The 22584-nt window shown below is 39.9% G+C and overlaps 1 protein-coding gene across 1 annotated transcript in view; it reads right to left on the reverse strand.

Moving 5' to 3' along the window:
• The window catches only part of SLIT2 (slit homolog 2 (Drosophila)), a 632406-nt gene that overhangs the window by 47952 nt on the left and 561870 nt on the right, over positions 1-22584 (reverse strand). The window contains exons 31-33 of the mRNA XM_006884512.1: positions 11883-12020; positions 11524-11764; positions 9367-9497 (exon numbers count right to left, since the gene is read on the reverse strand). Of these exons, the coding sequence (XP_006884574.1) occupies positions 9367-9497; positions 11524-11764; positions 11883-12020 (510 nt within the window). The remainder of the gene's footprint in view (positions 1-9366; positions 9498-11523; positions 11765-11882; positions 12021-22584) is intronic.

Below are 22584 nucleotides of genomic sequence, written 5' to 3' on the forward strand. Positions count from 1 at the left end.
TCAGTGACTGGGATAATTGGGATGGGAGTGTCAGAGACGGTGCGATTGGCACAGGACAGAGCGGAGTTTAGGGCTGTTATACATAGGGTCGCTATTTCTCCTTGCTCACCAAAGGACACAGTATCATATCATAAGGTGATGACCTAAAGGCAAATGTCCCTTTTACTGGCTTATGTCCTCTGCTGCTTACTGTGTCTGCCTAAGAAAACCAAAGCATATTTCTGAAGGTGCAATACAAACAGAGAATGCAGCTCATGCCTTTCTGGGTCACAAAGATTCCTGCACCACTGAGCCTATGACCTAGATGAGAACAGCACGTGGGAATGACTAGAGATTGAAATGGGACGGAGCTGATCGGGGAACCAGAGTTAGGAGCTTTTGCCAACTTTTCTGGAGGACTGGAAGTCCTAAAGGAGCCTTGTCATGCTGTCCTAAAGTCCCAAAGATGAAGGTCAAAGCACTTGAGGAACTGCCCTGACAAAAGAATTGCCTTCTGTTTCCAATTGAAACTGTAATCTGTTAATTTCCCTAATAAACCTCATCATCGCCAATATGGTTGAGTTCCCTGTGGCCATGGCAGCTGATCCATGAGTCCAGAGACAGAACAAGAACGCTGGGAGGGAGGATTGGCATGCAAACTGCCCGAAGCAGGTGTGAGAGCACGGGGCATAGGTGACCTCATGGGAATCAGCTTTGTGCTATGGGTGTTGTGCGTGGGGATTAGTCCTCCTTGTGTTAGTGGAGGTCAGGCCTTTACACTTGTTATGCCTTCTGTTTAAGACAGAGTATGTTTAAGACAGAGTAGAACTACCTCAAAGAGTTTCATTGTAGAGAGGATTAAACCAGGCTGCTCCTTCGAGGCAAGGATTCTGGGGCTTCGTCTGACATACTTTGGATGTGTTGTAAGGAGAGACAGGTCTTTATTTTTTTATTTTTATTATTATTATTTTTTTTTGAGACAGGTCTTTAGAGAGGAACATCATGCTGGGTAGAGTGGAGGGACAGTGCAGGAGGGGAAGACCCTCTATGAGATGGATTGATTCAGTGACTGGGGTACTCGGGATGGGTGTGTCAGAGGCAATGAGGTTGGCACAGGGTAGAGCATGGTTTAGGGCTGTTGTACATAGGGTCGCTATGAGTCGCAAATGACTCGACGGCACATAACAACAACAACAACAACAACAACAACAACAATCTTTATAGGAGCAGAAAGCTCCTCCTCCTCCCCCAAAACAGCCGGCAGGTCCCATCACCAGCTTTTGTTTTAATCCCTATCACTAACCTTGTGATTAGCCCAGTGTTTTGATAATTGAAAAGGCAGAATTCTTACATTTTAACAATAATGCTGATTGTTCTTATTGCTGTTTTGTACCACAGAGTCTGAACCTGAACCTACACATAGCTGACCCACTGGTGGGTTTTCAGAGTTCATTGCATGGGAGGAGATTGCCCATTCTTCTCCAGTGGAGCAGGTCGTGGCCTCGAACCGCATGCCTTTGGGATTACAGCACAGCTTCTTGCCACTAGGCCACCAGTGCCCCTTAATGATGATTAAAACATAATATCTTTTTTAGCTTTTATTATATATTATGCACTGGTTTTATTTTTGCTTGTTTCTTACATTTCATACATGGTTGAATTTATAATCTTCATAATGACTTTGTAGGGTAGTGCTATGTTGTTATTTACAAGACAAATAAATATGTAAAGTGACATGTTATATAGAGAGTCACAGAAAGATTAAGCACCTTGCCCAAGTTTCTATAAATAATGGGCAACCCTAGCTCTGATCACCCATCTACAATGAAGTCATACCTATCAAATACTAGATTCTTCTAATGTATTAAAAGATGCTAACATTTTTGGTATAAAATTTAACTATTTTTCCTAAGAGGAATAGTTTTAGGGTGTTCTGTGAGGCCCTATTGTGCAAAAATATCCAAGAATCTGGGAGTATTTGAAATTCTGTTCTGTATTTCCTTCCCTCTTGATGAGGGCTCCTTTATACAATCATTGATAAAAATCTTCAGAAATTTTCCAGTCCTTCTGGGCTCATGACATTGTAGGCAATTGTTTACGGAGTTAATTCTCCACATACTTTCCGTCCTCTTGTCATCCTTGACACTTCCTCTTCTTCTGTTGTTCCATGTGAACAGAAACAAATTGGTGGGACTTGGATGGCTATTTGCAAGCTTTTAAGATCCCTGACACTATGCCATGTGCTAGGAAGTAGGACAGAAACACTAAACATGCTATTTGGAATAATTAACTAGAATGTTCCATGAAACCAGGATTCTAAACTTCCAAACCAAGCAACCAAATCTCATGAGGATTTTTGGTTGTACAAAAGCAAGCTCAGCAGTTACACTTTTTTGTTGTTGTAAACATGTCTATTACACAATATCCCCGAAGTCTTAAAATCAAACAGCTTAACTGAACTACTAAAAAAATTCCACCACTAGCATGGCAATCGTTTAAGAACTAGATAGGAACTTTAAGGAAATAGCGACTTTATGCTGATGGGGAAAACAGCCAGGAGAAGGTCGGTCTAACAGTGGTTTCACTGCCTGAAGAATGTGATCAATGTCACTAAATTGTAAGCACAGAAATGGTCCAATTGGTGTATGTTTCAGTCTGTACATTCTCAACATCTCCAATTGACACTCTTGGTACCAGCAGCCAGGAAATTAAAAGACGAATTGCATTGGGAAAGTCTGCTGTCAGAGACCTCTCCAAAGTACTGAAGAGCAATGATGTCAGTCTAGAGACTAAGACACGCCTTTTACAGGCCATTGTCTTTGCAATTACATCAGCGAGCTGGACAATGACTAGGGATGATAGAAGGAGAATTGATGCCTTTGAGCTGTGGTGCTGGAGAAGTTTCATCTGGCATATTTTGGACATGTTTCAAAGAGGGGCCAGTCCCTGGAGAGAGATGTTATATTTGGTATGATGGAGGGGTAGCACCAGAAAGGAAGACCCTCAATGAGATGGATTGATTCAGGTACTGGGGCATTGGGGGTAGGTGTTTCAGAGACAATTATATTGGCACAGGATAGAGCAAGGTTTAGGGCTGTTGTACATAGGGTCTCTATGAGTCGCAGGTGACTTGACAGCACATAACTGAAACAACAACAATAATAAATTAAGAGAGAAGGTATGTTTTTTGACAGTTCTCTGTTTCTATGGAGAAAGACAGAAACTGTCAACAACTTCATCTTACTTGGATCCCTAATCAATACTCTTGTTACCAACAGTCAGGAGATCAGGAGATGCGCTGCAGTGGGAAAGTCTGTATTCAGTAACGTCTCTAGACTGTTGAGGAGCGATCATGTCAGCTTGAGAACTCGTGTGTCTGACTGAAGCCATGGCATTTTCAACACTTGCTATGCATCTGAGAACTGGCCAATGAATAAGGGTGACAGGAAAAGAACTGATGTCTTTGAGTTCTGGAGTTGGAGAGGAGTACTGGCAATCATCATGGACTACCAAAATAACGAGACATGTCTTGGAGAAGGTGTACCCAGAGTGTTCCTTGGAGGTAAAGACGATAAAGCTTCATCTTATATACTCGGGGAATGTATCTAGGGGAGGCTATTCCTTGGAGAGGGACATCATGCTTAGAAAGGTTGAGGGAGAGTGAAAGAGAGGAATATCCTCAACTAGATGGATAGACACAGTAACTGCTACAATGGGCTCAAGTGTGAGAGATTGTGAGGAGAAAACAGGCTAGAACAAGTTTGAGAGCTGTTGCTCACAGGGTCACTCTGAGTCATGCTCAACTCAATGGCACCTAATTGCAATAACAACATTCATTCCAATCTGGAAAACCACAAACACACCTACAGTCTCTCTCACATGTGCTCTCTCTCTTTCTCTCTCTCACACACACACACACACACACACACACACACACACACACACACACACATTCGTAAGTGGTCATGTATCATCATCGAGTTGGAACTGACTCATAGTGGACTCCCCAGCAGGTTTTCAGAGGCAGCAAATCCTTTGGGTTGGAAGCACAACTCCTTACCAAGAAGCCACCAGTGCTCCTTCATATTCAGAAAATACAGTAGATAATTATGCTTCTTTGTTTATCTTCTATTGAAAAATAATATATGGATTTACTTGATATGGTATACCAATGAGGGGTTAAATGAAAACTATGTTTGTCCTGGACTTCACAGTAAATTTCTCGACTAGATGATGTTCCAACAGACGTGTGGACTTCTGATTCATACAGAAGTATGCAATATGATATGACCATTATAAATGTCACAGCTACACACACTCTTATTTGTTAGGCAAAAATGGCAGTTAACAGAAACAAAAAATAAGCACTTTTCAGTAAATCCTCATTTGGAAATAATCACTTTGGCTTATAAGGCATATTTAGGAATATTTTGTGCATATTTTATGACAATGCTAGTTTGAGTAAGTTAGCCTCAAGAGTCTTTTTGCTATAATTTCTGGGAAGTTTAGGCTATTTGATTTTATGAAATAAAACAAAATAGACTATAACAAAAACCAAAACTGAACCACAGCTTTTCTTGCAATTTTCAAACCAGCAGAAACAAATGGAGATGGTGTCATTTAAGGCTAAGTAATATATAAAATGTTGATTTTAACTCATTGCCATTTGAAAATGAAAAAACTACTGTATTAAAATTGGGAACCAGTAATTGTAATTGTTTTGTTCCCATGTTCTCAAAATTCTCCTGTGGACTAGTTCACCATCAAAATAACTTATCAAGTTATATTGATGACTATAACAGACATCTACTTAAAGCAGTGTTATAAGAAATCAAGCAAGGGACCAAGGCTTCTAAAATACATTGCTACAGGACTAATGCCAATAGTGTAGAGGACACTATCTCCCTGCTTAAAAGGAGCCTTAGTGTCGTAGTGAATGTGCTATAGTTCTTGCTGAGAGGTGAGCAGTTCAATTGCACTGCTCACTCTAGTCACTCTATAGGAGCACAAAGGGCAGTCTTCAATTGGGATTTTATAGTCTCAAAAACCTGGTGGAGGGCAGCAATGAATTGGAATTGGCTCAATGGCATTGGGTGGTTTTATGTCATAGTGTGTGGCGTAGTGGATGGCTGGTATGGTTACTAACTAAATGGTGATAGGTTTGAGTCCACCAGCCGCTTCCAGAGAGAAAAAGGGCTTTATCTTCCCATAAGGATTTGCAGGTTCAGAGGCCTGACGAGGAGTTGCCATGAGTAGGAATCAACTCAATGACAGTGGGTTTCTGTTTTTTTGTCTTTATTTTTGAACTTAATCAATGCCCACTAAATGGTAGCCCACCATGTTTGAGCTATAGATGCACGTTGTTCACCACATATATTATTTTCTACACCAGGAATGTGTTCTATCTCCAGACCTTTTCAATCTATGTGCAGAAAAGATTATCCGGGAGGCTGGGCTCTATGAGGAGAAATGTGGCATCATAATTGGAGGAAGATTCATCCACAATCTGCATTATGCAGATGACACAACCCTGCTTGCTGAAAAAGAGGAGGACCTGAAGCGCTTGCTGTAGAAGGTCAAGGACTGAAGCCTTCAATAAGGATTGATGCTCAATATCAAGAAAACAAAGATTCTCACCATTGGGCCAATTGGAAGCATCATGATGGGTGGTGAAGAGACTGAGACTGTAAAAAGCTTTAGTTTGCTTGGCTCCACAATCAACACTCTTGAGACCAGCAGCCAGGAAATTAAAAGACATACCGCGTTGGGAAAGTCTGCTGTTAGAGACCTCTCCAAAGTTCTAAAGAGCAATGATGTCAGTCTGGAGGCTAAGGTGTGCCTGATATAGACCATGGTCTTTGCAATCACTTGTTATGCATTAGAGAGCTGGACACTGGACAATGACTAGGGATGATAGAAGAATTGATTCCTTTGAGCTGTGGTGTTGGAGAAGAGTATTAAATATACCATGGACTGCTAAGAGAACAAACAGGTTCATCCCAGAGAGGGCTAAACCAGGCTGCTCCTTGGAGGCAAAGATTCTGAAACTTTGTCTGACATACTTTGGACATATTACAAGGACAGATCAGTCCTTAGAGAGGGATGTCATGCTTGAGGGGGTTGAGGGACAGCACAGAAGAGGAAGATCCTCGATGAGATGGATTGATTCAGTGACTGGGGTAGGGTTAGGTATGTCAGAGACAGTGAGATTGGCACAGGCTAAAGTGAGGTTTAGGGTTGTTTTGCATAGGATCATATGAGATGACGGCACATAACAACAACAACAATGTCAATCGATATTTAAAGGAGAAGAAAATGTTACGTCATTTTTCAGACATCTGTTTTTACAAACCAAAAAACAAAACAACAAATCAAGCATTCTGGCTAAACCCTGGGCAAGTATCTAGGGAGAAGTGAGCATATGCAATCAAGTTTTGATTAAGATTTTTTTTAGGCTATACCAGTCACAATCATGCCGATCACTCCACAAACATGAAAGCTTTATGTACAATACCCTGGTGAACCTATGGGTTGAATGCTCACCTCCTTGCCCTAAATTTGGAAGTTAAAACCTCTATCAGTCACTGCTGATTGTTTCTGTAAAGATTACAGTATAGAAAATCCTACGTGGTACTTCTTCTCCATCATTTGGGGTTGTTGCTTTGAGTCAAAGGCAACTCCATGACACACAACAACAACGAGAAGGCTATTTGTCACAGAGGAATGCTCCCCTAAAAATTCTGATTATGTCAAGACTTTTCCTTCTTATACTTCGCCTTCTTGATTGATTTCAGTTATGTGGTTGGAAACATTGACTTGTAATACAAGCACATAACTTTGTGACACCTGCTCTTTGGGGTAGCAGATGTTTAAGTATGCAAAGAAATGAGCTGCTCACAGAAAGCCAGGGAACTGGCATTACCCAGTATAGGAACTGTGCTGTCAAATTGAAGGAACTGGCCATCTTTCTCTTGAGGAGAAGGTGGAGGTCTTGAGAGGCATGCATTTGGGTTGGCAGGACAATTCTTTACCACTAGACACCCCCTAACTGATGTTTAGTCTCATGCAAAAAAACCCAACAAAAATAATCAGAGGAGTAGGCTTTCATGTCTGCCAAGATTTAGAACCCACATGTATCACCCTGTCATGGCTTCAATTCACCAATAGAAATACGTTTTCAGTAAACTCCTCAATGGAATTATTTAGTTGCCTCCAATATTATTCTTACACGTCCATAAGCATTAATGATCTAGACTGCCTTCATAATGTTTAGATCCATAGTACTTGGACTTTGATTCTCTAGAGCTCAGACTGCATGCCATCAGATACCTTGGAGTCAACTCTGACAAATAGACTTAACGTACAGCCAAGCAAAACATGGCCTGACCTTCTGCCATCTGAGAGATTGTTGGGTACGTTTGAGTCTATTGTTGTGGCTTCTGAATCAGCCCATCCCACTGAAGGTTTCCCTGGCCTTCTATTTCACCAAACAAGAAAATCTCTATGGATTAGAATTAATATCCCTTAGTACACAATTATTGTTATTGTCAGGTGACATCTCGTCAACTACAACCCATAGCCACCCTATGAACCACAAAGCTGGCCCTTACCTTCTTCAGCACCTGTGCCCAACCTCATCTTATGGTCACGGTGTCAAGCCATGGAAGGTCCTCCTCTCTGGATTTTGTCCCCTTCCATCTTTCCTATTATGATGTCCTTTTTCAAGGACTGATCTCTCCTGATAACATGTCTGACGTTTGGAGTTTCACCATCGTTCCCTCTAAGGAGGACTCTGTTTTACCTTCCTCCAAGACAGACTTCTTTAACACCACAAGTGAAAGATAGCAAATCTTCTGCCATCCTTATACAATCCTCAGGTTCCAGATGCACAGGAAACAAATGAAAATGCTCTTGTTATGTGCCATTGAGTTGATCATGACTCATAGGGATCCTATGACGAATGGTTCTAAACCTTGTCCTATCCAGAGCCAACATCATCCTTTCTGGCACAGTTGACAATCACTGCCATAGTTTCTTTGTCATTCTATCTCATCAGAAGTCTTTCTCTCCTTCTTTAACACCCTACTCTTCCAAGTATGAAGTTCTTCTCCATGTAATTGCCTTCCTGGCAATATGTCCAAAGTATTTGAGATAGAGCATCAATCCTTGCCCTCCCTGGGACAACCTGGTTTCACCTTTTCCAAGACATATATGTTTATTCTTTTGACAGCCAACGATGTGTTCAGTATTCTTCTCCAGCACCACAATTCAAAGGCATCTATTGTTCTGTCATCTTTAGTCATTGTTCAGCTTTCAGATGGACAGCTTCTTAGCAAGCAATTGAGAAGACCATGCTTAGCAAGCAGTTGTACCTTAGACTTTAGACTGACATGCCCTGGTTTCAATCAAGTGCACTTTAAACTGGCATACTTACTTTCGAGCACTTTGGAAAGATCCTTGACGTCTGACTTCCCCAATGTTACATATGCTCTGATTTTTTACTACTGTTGCAATGGGTATTGATTGTGGATCCAAATAAAGCAAATCACTGGCAACTTCTTTTTTGACAAACAGTAGTTGGTTAATAAATATGTTTACAAGTTAAGTTCAAACCACTCATTGTATTAGGCATCTTGAATTAGATCTTCAGGAGCTACTATCCCCACCTGACACAAGCCTTTCCAATCACCTGCTATGCATGTGAAAGCTGAACAATGAATAAAAATGACAGAAGAAGAATAGGTGTTGGAGAAGAGAACGGAATATCCCATGGGTTGCTGAAATAACAGATTTATCTTCGAGAAAATGCAAACAGAGCGTTCCTTGGAAGCAAAGAGGTAAAGCTTTGTTTCACATGTTTTGGGCATGTTGCTAGGAAAGGGACATAACCCTTGGAGAGAGGGAGAGTCAATGAAGAAGAGAAAGACCCTCAACAAGATGGACTGGTACACTGATCACAATGGGCTTTCATATGGTGGATATTCTGAGGATAGATGGTACAACATAGGGGAAAGTTTTGCTCTATTGTTCATAGGATCACTATAAGTCATAGTCGACGTGACAGCACCGAATAATACAATCTCCTTACGAGTCCCGGTTTCTGCACTACATCTTTGTTAAGGGTCCTCCGCTAATCACGTCTCAAATGATCTCCCTTAAAACATTGCCGCACACTTTTAAATTGTCAACTGTGCTTTGAAACATAATTTGCCGTCATTTGCAGCATTATGTTAAACGTGCCTACTATTTTTACTAAGCTCCTAGCTAGTCCATTTAGCACAAACCCTATAAGCAAATTGTTCACTCCTCACTCCAAAAATTATCTAGGGGGAAGTGGTTCTGCACCAAAATATTGTTTTCACCTTTCCCAGTAACAGAGATCTTCACCTGTAAATGGCAGAAATGGGCTGAGTGCCGGTATCGTAGCTGGCACGCACGCGTCCCCGGTAGAGCTCTACCGCCACATGCTGTCTGTTGCCCTGATACAGGAGGATCCCACTGTCTTCGTCCGTGGCGATCTAACAGGAGGCAACCGTGGCATTACTAGGATGTACCATCAACCAAACGACTGTCATCAACAAGAAAGATGAGTGCTGAAATTATTACTTGAAAGATGCTTGATAGGGCTAAATGACTTTGCTGTGTCAATAATTCACACATGTTTTTAAAAAGACGCTAACATATGCTTAAGTGCTCTGATGTTTTCAGATCTTTCCTGGTATCTCCACTTACCTGCTTCTTTGATGGACGTTCCTGTGTATCTAAAAGATGACAACAATGTTCAACACTGATTCTCATTTTTCATTAAATACCAACTTCTTTCTTCATAATTATTCAATACACAGGGGGTGAGTGTGTGTGTATCTCTGATTGTACCTGTATCTCTAGACCTTTTGGGTTTCTGAAGGAGTAGCTAAATCCGAATTAGGGTTTCAGGTTGGGAATATCACTGTCACATTTCATATCCATCTGGTACAAATTAATTCTGGAAGGCAGGGAGGCTGGCTCTTCAAAAAGGCCAGACATGTTTCCCGGCCTCATTCATCATGATTTCAATAGAATCCTTTCTCCATTACTTGAACATTAGTGTAAATAAACTAAAGGATGTGGGTCATGGGAAATGGGACAAAATATTCATTCAAGATACTTTAAAAATATTCTGCTAAACAGAGAAAATAGGCACACAGATTCACCCCATAGATCCCAGGAAAATGATCTCTAATCTAGTCATTGGGTCCCTAGGATGCAAAATGGTTAATACTTTCAGGTTATTAGTTCAAGTCAATACAGAGGAGCTTTCGAAGCAAGACTTGGAAATCTACTTAAAAAAATTAGTCATTGAAAACCGTATGGTTTTCTACTCTGACACACAGAGTTGCTATGAGTAGGAATAGCACAAGTAAATCAAACCAGAAGTTATAACCTTTTATTTTTTAGATATAATCTAAGCTCCTTCTAAGGATATCTGGTGGCCCTGTGGTAAGGAGTTGCACTGCCAATCCAAAGACAAGCAGTTCAAACCCATGACTCACTCTATGGAAGAAAGATGAGCAGTCTCTTTCTGTCAATTTACAGCCTCTGTAAACTCACTGTAGGGTCAATTATGAGTCAGTTCCGACCTGAGGCAGCCAAAAACAGCAAGCTCTTCAAAGTCACTCATGCTGGAGAGACTTGATCAGTTGTCCACTGTGATTGGTTGGCACAAGTGAAAATCTGTTCTGTGCTTTCATGCAAGTTCACAAAGGTTCCAGATGCAGCTTCAAGGTCCTGGTTGCATATTGTGCTGAAGTGACCTGTCACATCAGCTAGTGCTCTCTTCCTGAACTTTGTACTCAGAGCCACGTTTCCCTACTAACAATCCTGAACTGTAACCAAAGCAATAACCACAATTGAACAAAAGGCCTTGGTCATGGTGTTAAATGCTGCTGAGTGTGTTTTGATTCAATAGGACATCATCTATCTCAGAGTAGAACTGCGTTCCAGAGAGATTTCAAGGCTATGGCCTTTGGGAAGCAGACAGCCAAGACTTTTTTTTGGGGGGGGAGCACTCCTGGTTAGGTTGGAATGGCCAATCGTTTTGGCTAGTAGTTGAGCAACAAAACTCTGATGTCATTGCTGTAATCTGTCATGCAAGTCAGAACTGACCCATTGTCCTCACGTAGCTTTTCAGAGGCAGGTAAAATCACACAGGAGATTGTTCATTTTTCTCTTGTGGAGCAGCAGGTGTGTTTGAACTATCTACCTTTGGACTGGCAATGTAAATCCTTACCCCTAAGCCACCAGAGCTCTCTGTGAATTGTCGTAGGACCATTAAATGATTGAAACAAACCCAAATTCTGGCTCTCACTTAGATTTGAAAACAGAAATGTTAAAGAATTAATGGAGTTTTTCACTCAAAGAACATTCTCTGATGTTGCATCAAATATCCTTTAAATTTATTTTTTTTTAAGAATATCACTGAGAAGTGACCCTGTATGTCCAATCTTTTACACAGTATCAGATCAACTCTCTCTTGGAGTCTAGGGTAGGGATGAGGAATCTTACCTGAAGCGTGATGTTTGTTTGAGGCTGAACTTTGGCTGAAGGGATCTGAAGATAAGATTCTTTGCTTACAAAATTCACACTGACCAACTTTTCACACTTCTGTCCCTGGTAGCCCGGTAAACACTGGCATATCGGCTCATTTGTCCTGGTGATGCACTGAGCTCCATTCTGACAATCAAAATTATCACAAGGGCTGGTACCAGGGAAGACCATGGGTAGAGGAAACTCACAGAACAAGCCACTAAAGAGTAAATAGCAAAAAATACATATTCATTGTTTTGGGGTAACTGAACGGCCAATGTCAATTGAGTCCTGTTAAGACCTAACTCAAGACAGAGACTCTACCTTTCTGCATTTACCTGTATCCGGTGGCGCAGATGCAGGCATAGCCATTCACTGCGTCAGTGCAGCGGGCTCCATTTTGACATTTGTTGTCTTTACAGTCATCAATATTGATTTCGCAACGCTCGCCTGAGTATCCTGGGGCACAGTCACATCTGCGTGAACAAGCAGTGAATGCTTTCAAACAAGTAATAGGACCGTTGTATTTCATTAAACAAAACAAACAACAAAAAAACAACCCCACAACCAACAACCCAAAAAACAAAAGAACACAATACTTTATAAAACTTATTAGTACTGAATAAGAGGTGCGTAGATTTGGGGAGGAGTTAGGAGAAGGAGGAAATTATCAACAATGAATGATTTTTTTTTTTTTTTTTACAAAGTGAACTGGGATGGTAGGGAGGAAAATGTGCAACAATGAATGAATAAAAATCCAACTTTTCTGAAAACTTTTATTAAAATAACAATTTTTTTAAAAAGGCAATTCCTCCCCCCGCCCCCCGATTTGTAACATACATAGCATCTGATCTTAAATAGATGCTTGGAAAACCATACTGGATTTCAGTGTATTCATTCTTGGTTTCTCAAACTACTTATTATAGGAAGGAGGATTTTAACTCCCTGGTTGTAAAGAGCTTCTACAAACCAAATAAGAGATGGATGTAGTAAAGGTCTTTTGCATTCCCTCCTGCCTTGCCTGCTGTATTTGTCTAGCAAATCCTCTAATTTTAGTTCTGTTCATTCATTAAGCCTTTAGGATGATCAAAGTGCCCGGTTGCAAAGTTTACTGGCAAGATTAAGCATATTTAAACATGTGATTAACATGTTTTCTTTTCTAAGACAGATCAGATGCACTTGAATAAAATTTAATTTTAAGAAAAGCAAATATGTTAACTTTGGAAGCCTTAATTCTCAGCAAACCCAGCTAATGATTATGGTAGAATAGGATTGATCTAGTGAGGCAGGGGAATTGAGGTAACAGCTGTGGGGCCGATCCAGCCTGTCCCCTTGAGTGGTGCTAGGGCATTAAGGGCCAAAGGTGGTAAGATAGCAGGCATTCTTGTAGAACTTCCTATGTGCCAGGTTCTGTAGAACACTTTGCATGAGATTAGTTGAATCCTCCTGACTTCCCTGCTCTCTGGTCATACTATCATCACTCTGGCATTAGCCTAAAAATTGGTGTGTTTTAAAAAGCCTTTAGTTAGCACTCTTTGGTTTCTGGCTACCTTAACTTTACGCACATGGTCTCGCAAATCACCAATAGCTGTGGGCCTAGGATAAGAGAAAGAGTACTTCCCACACTAGGCAGCAAGACTTGAGGTGAGCAAGACTTGTGGTGGCAAGATCAGAGGGAGACTGGAGTAGACTTTATTGGCGAGACCCTGATGATGGTGTTGGAAAGACTGTGGCATTGCTTTGGAGAAACTGTGGTAAGCTCTAAGAAGAGGAGCCCTGAGATCAAGGCCACAGTTCAGGGTGTATGCTCTTCTTGCCAGATGCTTGAAAAAGGAGCTGACTTATAACATGTTGGATGCTTGTTTGGTGGAAGGCAAACTTTGCTAGTTAATTTAGATTTTAATGCTGAACTGAAACCTAGACCTGGTGTTGAAAATGAGTCAGCTCGCCATCACATGAAGTGATGAAGACTTGATGTATAACAGAACAACAGTATCTAGACCTCTATCATCTTCCTAACTATTGATATTCTTAAGTCCACTATTACCATTGGTTCAATAACCCAGCACTATTTTTACCAAATATAGTGTCCTCTCCTAGTGATGGATCTTTCCTGATGACTTAGCCAAGGTAAGTGAATCAAAGTTCTGTCATCCTCACCACACTAAATAAAAGGGTTGATGTACCTTTTCCAATGACATTCAGCTTAGTCAAGAACCAAAAGTAAGTAGACAGGAGTTCCTAATCATGGCACTGCACTATTCAGTAATTAAACCTGCAGGCTCCCTTTAACACTGCTCTTCTCTAATCTTGACCACTGGAATTTCTAGCCATGTCATTAAGGACCTAGAATTTTATAGTTGCTTAAGGCAAAACTATACAGCATATGCAATGGTTTTAGAATTATGCACAGAGCAGTTATAGAGACTCATTAAAAACCAATGAAGTTCTGGCTATAGGGTGGTATGGTAATGACTTGCAAATTATCTCTGTCACTTTCCTATTAGTCTTCACTTGTTATTTTTGTTTTGTTGTTAGACTATTTGTTCTTCCTTTTAAAAAGGGATCACTGACTGAAGAACAAAGCCAGAACATGAATATTAAGCAATATAGAATTTAGGTCTTGAAATTACAGAACTGGATTTGTAATCTGGATTTTTACCTTCAAGTAAAGGGTCTGAACCCTGTCCTAACCTATGTAATCTTCATAATATCTGATATAATCGAGTTTATTGCTGAAGTCATCGTGTCAATCCATCAGGTTGAAAGTCTTCCTTTCTTCTGCTGACTCTCCACCTTTCCAAGTATAATGTCCTTTTCCAAGTAGTATTTCCTAGCAACATGCCCAAAGTATGTGAGACAAAACTTTGTTATTTTTGCCTCCAAGGAGTAGTCTAGCTACTGTTTGTTCTTTTGTCAGTCTATGGGATTCAGGACTCATCTCTAGCACTGTCATCTGTATACACTGTCCAGATCATATGTATAGCAAGTGACTGAAAAGATCATCACTTGAATGAGATGCATTTTAGTCCTCAAACTAACATCATTGGTCTTCAATAATTTAGAGACATCTCCGACCCCAGACTTTCCCAGTTAAATATGTCTCCTCATTTCCTGACTGATGGTACAAATAGTGTTAGTTGTGGATCCAAGCAAGATGAAGTTGTTGAACATTTCAGTCTTTTCTTCATCTCCTAATGATGTTGCCTACTGGGCCAGTGATGAAAATTTGTTTTCTTGGCATTGAGATCCATTTTGAACATTGTATTCTTTCATCTCCTGTAGTGAGCGCTTTAAGTCATCTTCACTTTCAATAAGCACGGTTGTGTCATCTGCATGATGTAGCTACTGATGATTCTGTATGCTAACAAAATAATTTGAGAGGCTTGACTACAAGAAGAATATGTCATCAGATTAGAGAATGATGGTTCATTAACAACCTAGCTTATGTAGATCTCACAATATTGCTTGCTTTAAAAAAAAGAAAATTTGAAGCACTTATTAATGCAGCTTAAAGACAATTTTCCTCAGAATGGATTACAAATCAAGAGAAAGAAAAAAATCTTTATATATAAAGCAATTAAGAACATCATAATAAATGGGGGGAAAGTGGATGTTGTCAAGGATTTCATTTTACTTGTATCCATATCAATATCTATGAAAGCAACTATCAAGAAATCAAATGACATATTACAATGACAAATCTGTTGCCAAATATTTTTAAAAATGCTAAAGAGTAAGGATTCCCATTCAAAGACACAGTTAACTCAAGCGATAGTACCGCCAATTGCCTCATTTATATGAGAAAGTTAGGCAATGTATAAGGATGGCCAACATACATGGATGTATTTGAATTTGCAAAGATTATTGACTATATTGTAGAGGGTCAGAGAATAAATCTGCCTTAAAAGAAAGACAACCATTTATCGCGGCTTTGTTCACAATAGCAAGGAGTTGGAAGCAGCCTAAGTGTCCATCAACAAATGAATGGATACAGAAGCTGTGGTATATTCACACAATGGAATACTACGCTGCATTGAAAAACACTATTATTCATCATGTAATATTATTAATCATGCAATATTATTCAAAATGGGTGACCCTCGAGGACATTATGCTGAGTCACAAAAGGACAAATATATCTGATATATCTCAGTCACAAAGGACAAATACTGCATAGTGCCACTGCTGTAGAATGGGACTGATATCAGAAATACAATCAGTATGCTCCTTACAATTGAAGACTGTGAGAATTTCACCACAGGCACTTTGGGCGTGTTGTCATGATGGGTTAGTCTCTGAAGATCGATGTCAGTGAAGGAAAAGAAGCTTCTCTTTTAAATGAATTAACAAAGTGGTTGAAACAATGGACCTACCGATGCTCAATAGAGATGTTGAGTATGATGGAGGATTAAGCATGATTTCTTTGTGCGTGCACATATATGGTGGTTATGTGCCGGAGTTGCTAGATAGCACCTAAAAATAAAAAATGCTTCTCCTGAGAGTAAGAGATGTCAGTTCCGCTAATTTGAACTAAGAAACAAAATGTGCTCACTGCATAAACATGTTTTTCCTATAGCCAGTTAGTTCTAATGCTAAATCATATAACCAAGCAAAGTAAACAAGTCTTGAGTTAAATGAACCCTAAGTGGCCATATACATCTGAAATAGATGGACAAGGCCAGAGAACAGAACTCCTGTCAATGTTAATGTGCAGCTGCAGTGCCAAGCATTAAAAGAAGCAGCTATCCTTTGAAACATTTTGAATTATTTATCTGAGAAAAGATATCAAAGCAAAAGATAAGAGAGCCACACATCCACCACAGTTAATGTCTAAGAGCTATTCTATATTCTCTCCTCTACAAATTATCTTTTAAAGCCTATTACAACTAAGAGTCACATTATGATCAATGCTTTTGTCTTTTTTTTCTCCTGAGATCCAGTTTCAAACCAGAAAGAATACATTTAAATCGGAATTCCCTAAAGTTTGTATTATCAATAAAACCCATCACATTCCCGCAGCTCTATTATCTGACAAGATGGGAGGAAAAAAGCAAAGAATATAAAATATACTGCCCAGAAGCCCAAACGGCAACTAAGTAAGATGCATGCTTGAAAATTCTGCTTATGGCACAGCATGGCCTAAAAATACCTGAAAGCAATTTCAGAGATTTATGAGGTATATAATAAAACAAGAAATGTAAGACCAGCTCTGTTAGCTTAGAAATAAGAAAATGAATTTGCAGTAACAGTACAACTTGTCCAAACACCATTTGTCAGAAGAGGTTTTCTTTGGCAGCTCCACAGCGTGTTGGTCTGTAAGTTTATTTTCTTTTTACAACCATTTTTCCCATTAGGTACAATTATTTAATGTATATTTAGGCAAAAAATGGTATATGTTTCACACTTTTTTACCCAATATTTTTGCTAATGTGTGTCTATATTATATATATATGTGTGTGTGTGTGTGTGTGTGTGTATACACTTACACAAACAAAACACAAACATAGTTATATACATATAGAAAAGACTTCATGCTGAGAATGAGGGAGAGTCATGGTCCTAGGGATATTGTAGTTGATGTTAGATGGATCTTAGCTGAAAGCAGGAAATATCAGAGGAATGTCTATCTGTGTTTCAATGACTATGCAAAGGCGTTTGACTGTGTGGATCATAAGAAACTGGCTGACTCTGAGAAGAATGGGAATCCCAGAACACTTGATCATTCCAATGTGAAACCTATATTTGGAACAAGAGGGAACAGAAGAGCAGGGAAAGACTACATGGTTCAAAATTGGGAAAAGTGTACTCCAGGGATGTGTCCTATCTCCATATCTTTTCAACCTGTATGCAGAGCAGATTATCCGAGAGCCTGGGCTCTATGAGGAGAAGTGTGGTGTCAGGATTGGTGGAAGATCTATGAATAATCTGCATTATGCCGGCGACACAACCTTGCTTGCTAAAACTGAGAAGGACCTGAAATGCTTGCTGCAGAGGGTCAAGGACTGCAGCCTTCAGTATGGACTGAGGCTCAATGTCAAGAACACAAAGATTCTTACCACTGGACCAATTGTCAGCATCAGGATGGATGGCGAATCGATTGAGATTGTTAACAACTTTAGTCAGCTTGACTCCATGGTCAACACTCTTGGCACCAGTAGCCAAGAAATAGGAAAGAAAAAGAACAAACAAACAAAAAAGTATTGTGATGGGAAAGTCAGCTGTTAGGGACCTCTCTAAAGTACTCAAGAGCAACGGTGTCTCTCTGGTGACTAAGGTGCACCTGATACAGGCCATGGTCTTTGCTATCACTTGTTATGCATCAGAGAGTTGGTCAATGTCTAGGGAGGATAGGAGAACTGATGCCTTTGAGCTGTGGTGCTGGAGAAGAGCATTGAATTTACCATGCACTGCTAAGAAAACAAACAGTTTCATCCTGGAGAGGGTTAAACCAGGCTACTCCTTGGAGCCAAGGATTCCGGGTTTTCATCTGACATACTTTGGACATCTTGTAAGGAGGGACTGATGCTTGGAGAGGGACATCGTGGTTGGGAGGGTGGCAGGATGGCACAAGAGTGGAAAACCCTTTATGAGGTGGATTGATTCAGTGACTGGGGTAATTGAGATGGGTGTGTCAGAGACAGTGCGACTGGCACAGGACAGAGCAGAGTTTAGGGCTGTTGTACATAGGGTCGCTATGAGTCGCAAGCGACACGATGACACATAACAACAACAACAGCAGCAGAGAAAGAGAGGATGACTCCCAACAAGATGGATTATCTAAGGAGCTTTAACAGCGCGTCTAGTATATCAGAGATCGTAAGTAGGATTCAGGATAGGGCAAGGTTCCGATCTCTTGGTCATGGAGTTGTTATGAGATGTAGTCAATTTGAGGGCACCAAACAATGTCACCATCATATGTACCTTTTGAAATAAAACATGGAAAATATATTAATATGGAATGTTAAAAAATATCTTCTTATGGGGCTCAGTTGGCAAACAAACAAACAAACACCCCACACGTAAAATATACATATCATTTGCATATAAGCATGTACGTATATGATTTCCAACAGGGAAACAAAACCTATCAAATAGGGAAATGACATCCTCTTCAACAAACGGTGCTGGCAAAACCGGCAAACTACCTGCAGTAACTTGAAACAGGAGCCATATCTCAATACCACACACAGAAAGCAAGTCAAGCTAGATCAGAGATTGGGAAGAAAAGCCAAAAACCATAAAGTCCATCAGAGACAACTGGGATCAAGCTTAGAAGGCTTAGTCTATGGTATAAAGAGACTGCCAAATACAGCCAGAAATGCACAATCTAGAGAGAATGAAATTGATGAATTGGACCATGTAAAGATTAAATCCTTGTGCACATCAAAAACTTTCCACAATAGAGTAAAAAGAAAGCCTACTGACTGGGAAAAAACTGGCAAAATAATTTCAGACAAGGGTCTCATATCAAAGTTTACAGAATTCTACAGGGCCTCTACAAGCAAACGACTGATAATACAATTTCAAAATGGGCAATATGGAAAGACTTTTCACAGAAGATTTTTGGATGGCCAACAGACACGTGAAGAAATGCTCAAAATCATTAGCAATAAGAGAGATGCAAATCAAAAGCATAATGAGATGCCATCTCACCCCAGTAACAGTGGCAAAGTTTAGCAGGACAGCACTACATTGTTGGTGGGATTGTCAAATGGTACACTCACTCTGGAAGGCAGTGTTTCCTCAAAAAGGGAATGATGGGCAAGGTCCAATGGTACTGATTTTTTTAAATAATACTAGTTTATTTACAAGATTAAAATACTTTGTTTTCTAGAACAGATTCTTCCATTTTCTACCTCACCCCCACCCACCCATCAAATGGTACTGACTTTATAAAACATAACTGATGAGAATGACTGTATGGAACATAATATAAATGAATAATAGTGTGAAACATAATGTATATCAATTTTGTAATGGAATCAATTTTTTTAAAAAATTGTAAGCAAAAAACAACTGAACATAGAAATTCCATATGACCCAGCTATTCAACTGTTTGAAATATACCCAAGAAAATCATAACTGAGGCACAAAAGGAGACTTGTACACCAGTGTTTATAGCAGTGTTATTTGCCATCACAATAACATGGAAACAGCCCAAATGTACAATCATAATCAACTGGACTGAGAAATTATGGGACATTCACACAACTGAATACTATGCAGCATGCATAGTAGAAATTTTCTAAATGGGGAAGGACTGGAAAACATTATACTAAGTGAACTAACTCAGTCCCATAAGAAGAAATACTGTATAAAACCATTATTATAAAACTTGTATGAGAATCTAAATGGCGGGGGTGGTGGGAGCAGAAGGGTGAAGATAAGGGGGTCCTTAGTCATAGGTTTGTACAATTTCATGGGTGTAGGAAAGAGTGGGAAAAGGAAATTGGAAAGATCAGATGTGGAAAACAGTATATGCAAACTTTGTAGTAAACCAGTATAAAATAAAAATTTTATTTAAATTCAAAAAGAAGTATGTACGTACATATACACACTACAGTAGTAAGAGCACATTCTATGACTTAATCTGTTTTCTTGCACCAAATAACAACATTAAAGACAACGAAACACACAATTTCAAAAAAGATGGCAACTAATTTATATCTAATTAAAGATTAAATTTTTAAGATGAATGTACTTATTTTGAATAGGTTTCCCCACATTACTAATCTTTTCTAATTACAACACACAAAGCACTATAAAAATTGTATAGCAGGCAATTAATATTGGAAAAAACACCACGGTCTTCTCAATTAATTCTTATGCAACAAAACTTGGTAAATAACAAAGACTGACCAAGGAAGATCTGATGCCTTTGAGCTGTGGTGTTACAGAGAGTATGAACTATCTCATGGACTACCAAGAGAATAAAGAAATTTCACTTGGTGAAAGTGTACCAGGGTGCTCTTTAGAGAACTGACAGAAAAACTTTCTCTCACACACTACGGGCATGTTATTAGGAGGGTTGATTTCTTGAAAATAAAAAAAATTAAAAAAAAAACAAACAAACCACAAACAACTGGGGAAGGTAGAGAGTGGCAGAGGAAGAGGGGAAGAACTTCAATAAGATCAACTGCTATGGTGACTCCAAAAAATGGACCTAACCATATGAGATATGATAATGATGGCACAGGATAGGGCAAGGTTCAGAAGGTTGCTGTGATTTAGAGTCTACTCCATGACACATAACAGCAACAACATTAATCTTTGTGGAAAACAGTAGCATCAGTTATGTTGTTAGGTGCCGTCAAGTTGAGTATAATTCATAGCGACCCTATGAACCACAGACCTGAATCCTGTCCTATCCTGTTCCATCTTTCATCATCTCGAGCACACTTGAACCTACTATTATGTCATTGTGTCAGTCTGTCTGGCTGGGAGTCTTCCTTTCTTTCTCTGAGCCTCCACATTTTCAAGCACGATATATCCTTTTCAAGCAACAGCCTCTCCTAGCAACATGCCCAAAGAATGAGAGAAGAAGCTTCACCATCTTTGCCTCCAAGGACGCACATCTCTCAAGACATATCTCTCTAAATGTGAAAAAAAAGACATATCTCTTTGTTATTTTGGCAGTTCAGTTTGTTATTTTGCCAGTTTTCATTTCTAACATCACAACTCAAAGCCATACATTTTTCTTCAGGATTGGAGGAAGATTCATCAACAATCTGCGTTATACAGATGACACAACCCTCCTTGCTGAAACTGAGGAGGACCTGAAGCGTCTGCTGCAGAGGGTCAAGGACTGCAGCCTTCAATATGGATTGAGGCTCAGTGCCAAGAAGACAGATTCTCACTACTGGACCAACTGGTAGCATTAAGATTGATGGTGAAGAGATTGAGATTGTTCACAGACAGGTTCAGTTTGCTTGGCTCCACAGTCAACACTCTCAGCACCAGTATCCAGGAAATTAGAAGACATATTGTCATGGGAAAGTCTGCTTTTAGGGACTTCTCCAATGTATTGAAGAGCAATGGTGTCTCTTTGGAGACTAAAGTGCATCTGATATAGGCCATGGTCTTTGCAATCACTTGTTATCCATCAGAGAATTGGACAATGAGTAGGGAGGATAAAAGGAGAATTGATACCTTTGAGCTGTGGTGTTGGAGTGGTGTGTTGAATATACCATGGACTGCTAAGAAAATGAACAAGTTCATCCTGGAGAGGGTTCAACCAGGCTACTCCTTGGAAGCAACGATTCTGAAACTTTGTCTGATGGCATACTTTGGACATGCTGCAAGGAGAAGGACGTCATGCTTGGAAGGGTGGAAGGACAGTGCAAGAGAGGAATACCCTCTATGAGATTGATTGATTCAATGACTGTGGTAATGAGGGTAGGTGTGTTGGAGACAGCGAGATTGGCACAGGATAGAGCAGCATTTAGGGCTGTTGTACACAGGGTCACTATGAGTCGCAGGTGACTCGACAGCACATAACAACAACAACATCCTTATTTATTATCCAGCTCTCAGATGCATAGCAAGTAACTGAATAGACTGTGGCCTGCCTCAGGTGCACTGTACTCTTCAAAAGGGCATCCTTTCTCTTCAGCATGTGAAGAGGTTCCTGACAGTAGACTTTCCCAATACAATATGACTCTTGATCTCCTGCTTATTAGTACCAAGAGTGTTTACTATTAATCCCAGCAAGATGAAATCGCTGACACCTTCAATACTTTATCCACCTGTCATGATGTTGCCTATTTGACACCAGCGTGAGGACCTCTGTCTTCCTGAGATTGAGATTTATTCCATATTGAAGGCTGCAGTCCTTGATCTTCTGCAGAAAAATTTCAACTTCTCAGAACTTTTAGCAAGTAAAGTAGTTCTATCTGCATAACACAAGCTGTTGGTGAGTCATCCTCCAATTCTGATGTCATTTTTCTCTTGATAGATGTTGAGATTGCCATCAGGTCAAGAATTACTCATAGTGACTCTATCAACAAAAGACCTAATGCCTTTCCATAAATATTGCCA

This window comes from Elephantulus edwardii, unplaced genomic scaffold (assembly GCF_000299155.1).
Source record: "Elephantulus edwardii isolate Elephantulus edwardi_28Jun2011 unplaced genomic scaffold, EleEdw1.0 scaffold00035, whole genome shotgun sequence".
NCBI classification, from domain to species: Eukaryota; Metazoa; Chordata; class Mammalia; order Macroscelidea; family Macroscelididae; genus Elephantulus; species Elephantulus edwardii.